Below are 3,801 nucleotides of genomic sequence, written 5' to 3'. Positions count from 1 at the left end.
AAAGAAAGCCTTCTCCAAATTGCATCCGTTCAGACCAGAGGGCCTATCACCAGGAGCAGACGTCCCCCTGCCAGACAARGAGAATACACTTCACGAACAAACCTCTGGTACTTCCTGCGTGAGCATGAAGAAAACATGAGAAAGTAAGATAGAAAACCAACCTCTGCCCTGGCAGCACGGGTGCATGAATTGAAGAATAGCAATGCTCAGAGAAGAAGCTTCCCCAGAAGAAAAGTAGCCCCAGTGTCCCACAACCAAGCTGCCCAGTATAACGGAAGGCAGAATGACATGTCCAACCCCCTAGAAAGAACATCTGCAATGTATGCCCAGAGAAAGAATGACAACCAGTGCTAGAGGGGCCCTGTCTCTGGCCAGGCAGAGGCAAAGGAGAACCGTGCCTTTTGGACTGTGTAGATTCGTTGGCCTGGCACAGCAGAACCACAAAAATATAAGGCTTTGGTTGACACTGGTGCGCAGTGCACACTCCTTCCTTCGCGACATGTTGGGACAGAATCTGTTTCTATTGCTAGTGTGACAAGAAGATCGCAAGACCTGACTCTAGTAGAAACTGAAATGAGCCTGACTGGAAAAGAGTAGAAGAAGCATCCCATTGTAACTGGTCCAGAGGCCCCATGCATCCTGAGAATAGACTTCCTCCGAAGTGGGTATTTCAAAGACCCAAAAAGATTCAAGTAAGCTTTTAGAATAGCTGCTGTAGAGACAGATGGCATCAAGCAATTAAACACCTTGCCTGAGCTGTCTAAAAATCCATCTGCAGTTGGACTCCTCAAAGTAGAAGACCAACATGTTCCAGTTGCAACATCAACAGTGCACCGCCAGCAGTACAGAACGAACCGAGATGCTGTAATTCCTATTCATAAGATAATCCGTGAGCTAGAGAGCCAAGAAGTAGTCAGCAAAGCCCACTCACCCTTCAACAGCCCCATCTRGCCTGTACGCAAATCTGAAAGAGAATAGAGATTAACTGTAGACTATCGTAGCGTAAATGAAGTGACCCCACCGCTGAGCGCTGCGGTGCCAGACATGCTGGAGCTCCAGTACGAGCTGGAGTCCAAAGCAGCGAAGTAGTACGCCACCATTGACATCGCAAATGCTTTCTTCTCCATTCCTCTGGCAGCAGAGTGCAGGCCTCAGTTTGCTTTCACCTAGAGAGATGTGCAGTACACCTAGAACCGGCTGCCCCAAGAGTAGAAGCACAATCCCACCATCTGCCATAGGCTGATCCAAGCTGCACTAGAAAAGGGTGAGGCTCCAGAACATCTCCAATATATCGATGACATCATTGTGTAGGAGAATACAGCAGCAGAAGTATTTGAGAAAAAAGAGAAGATCATCCAGATTCTCCTGAAAGCCGGCTTTGCTATAAAAAAGAACAAAGTGAAGAGACCTGCTCGAGAGATCCAGTTTCTTAGAGTGAAGTGGCAAGATAGACGGCGTCAGATCCCTACAGAGGTCATCAATAAGATCACGTCAATGTCTCCACCGACCAGCAAAAAAGAGACACAGGCTTTCCTAAGTGCCATTGGCTTTTAGAAGATGCACATCCCTGAATACAACCAGATCRTGAGCCCTCTCTACTTGGTGACCCGCAAGAAGAATGATTTCCACTGGAGCCCTGAACAGCAGCAAGCCTTCGCCCAGATCAAGCAAGAAATCGCTCATGCAGTAGCTCTCGGCCCAGTCAAGACAAGACCAGAAGTRAAGAACGTGCTCTACTCTGCAGCTAAGAGCAATAGTCTGTCCTGGAGCCTTTAGCAGAAAGTCCCTAGTGAGACCCGAAGCCGACCACTGAGATTCTGGAGCCGAAGCTACCGAGAGTCTGAAGCCAACTACACCCCAACAGAAAAAAAGATCTTGGCAGCCTATGAGAGAGTCCAARCTGCTTCAAAAGTAATTAGCACTAAAGCCCAACTCCTCTTAGCACCCCGATTACCAGTGCTGGAGTGGATGTTCAAAGCAAAAGTCCCCTCTACCCACCACGCCACCGATGCTACCTAGAGCAAATAAATCGCTCTCATTACTCAGCGCGCCCGTATAAGAAACCTGAATCGCCCTGAGATCCTAGAAATAATTACAAATTGGCCTGAAAGTGAAAACTTTGGTCTTGCTGATAAAGAAGAACAAGAGCAAGTAACCCGAGCTGAAAAAGCTCCACTATACAACCAACTGCCAGCAGAAGATAAAGGCTACGCTCTCTTCACTGATAGTTCCTGTCGCATCGTCAGGATGAACCGAAAGTAGAAAGCAACTGTATAGAGCCCTACACGACAAGTAGCACAGGCCACAGAAAGAGAAAGTAGATCAAGTCAATTTGCCGAACTCAAAGCCATCCAGCTAGCCTTAGACATTGCTAAAAAGAAAAAGTAGCCAAAACTCTACCTTTACACTGATTCATAAATAGTAGCCAATGCCCTATGAAGATAGCTGAACAGATAGAAAAAAGCCAATTGGCTACGTAGAAGAAAACCGATTTAAGCTGCTGAAGAGTAGAAAGACATTGCTACCCGGGTGCAGAAGCTACCCGTGAAAGTCCGCCATGTAGATACCCATGTCCCCAAAAGTCGGGCTAATGAAGAACACCGGAACAACGAGCAAGTAGATCAAGCTGCAAAGATAAAAGTGTCCCAGATTGACCTGAATTGGCAGCACAAGAGTAAGTTGTTCCTAGCTCGATGGGCCCATGATGCCTCGGGGCACCAGGGCAGAGATGCCACTTATAAGTGAGCACGAGACCGCGGGGTAAATCTAACCATAGACAGTATCTCCCAGGTTATCCACGACTGTGAGACATGCGCTGCCATCAAGCAGGCCAAACGAGTGAAGCCCCTGTGGTATAGAAGAAGATGAGACAAGTATAAGTACGAAAAAGCCTGGCAGATAGATTACATCACACTGCCCCAGTCCCGTCACGGCAAGCGTTATGTGCTCACAATAGTAAAAGCCACCACTGGATAGTTAGAGACCTACCCTGTACCTCATGCCACTGCCCGTAGCACCATCCTAGGCCTTGAAAATCAAGTCCTTTAGAAGCATGGTACCCCAGACAGAATTGAGTCTGACAATAGGACTCATTTCAAGAACAGCCTTATTAACACCTGAGCTAGAGAACATGGCATTAAGTAGGTATACCATATCCCTTACCATGCACCTGCTGCTAGCAAAGTAAAACAGTGCAACGGACTCTTAAAAACCACCTTGAAAGCACTGAGCAGAAGTACTTTCAAAAACTGAGAACAGCACTTAACAAAAGCTACCTAGATAGTAAACACCAAAGATTCCACCAACCGAGCAGGCCCTGCCCAGTCTGAACCCTTGCACACAGTAGATGGAGACAGAGTCCCAACAGTACATCTCAAAGGTCTTTTAAGAAAGAGTGTGTAGATTAATCCTACCTCGAGCAAAGACAAACCCATCCGTGGGGTTGCTTTTGCTCAGGGCCCCGGGTCCACATGGTGGATTATGAAAGAAGACGGAGAAACTCGTTGTGTACCTCAGGGAGATTTAATCTTGAGTGAAAACCGCATGTAATGTTAGGATGACTATGATTAATGTTTGCTAGATGTCACTATTTTGTATATACATATATATATATATATGTGTGTGTTTTTAAAGTTAAAATGTATTAGTTTGGGCTTAAAAGCCAACAGATATGGAATAAAGGGTAGAATGTCTCAAGTTGATTTTTGTGCCAATTTTGTTCTGTATTCCTTTTCTGTTRGCATATACGCCCAAAAGATACACTGTATCTTTAAGAAAAACCCGGAAGAAGCCGCGTGGGCT

At 46.2% G+C, this 3,801-nt stretch overlaps 1 protein-coding gene across 1 annotated transcript in view; it reads right to left on the bottom strand.

Moving 5' to 3' along the window:
- Positions 1–2,207: 2,207 nt before the first annotated feature.
- Positions 2,208–3,801, bottom strand: part of LOC130587402 (L-gulonolactone oxidase-like) — a gene marked incomplete at its 5' end in the record, with an annotated part of 16,193 nt that continues 14,599 nt past the window's right edge. Inside the window, 2 exons of the mRNA XM_057388376.1 lie at positions 2,208–2,281; positions 2,772–2,847. Coding sequence (XP_057244359.1) covers positions 2,208–2,281; positions 2,772–2,847 — 150 coding nt within the window. The remainder of the gene's footprint in view (positions 2,282–2,771; positions 2,848–3,801) is intronic.

Source organism: Malurus melanocephalus, unplaced genomic scaffold (assembly GCF_030028575.1).
Source record: "Malurus melanocephalus ecotype Western Australia unplaced genomic scaffold, MMel_1.1 scaffold_1857, whole genome shotgun sequence".
Taxonomy (NCBI): Eukaryota; Metazoa; Chordata; class Aves; order Passeriformes; family Maluridae; genus Malurus; species Malurus melanocephalus.
Note: the sequence above shows the minus strand (reverse complement) of the source record. Positions and strands in the feature narration are given on the sequence as shown.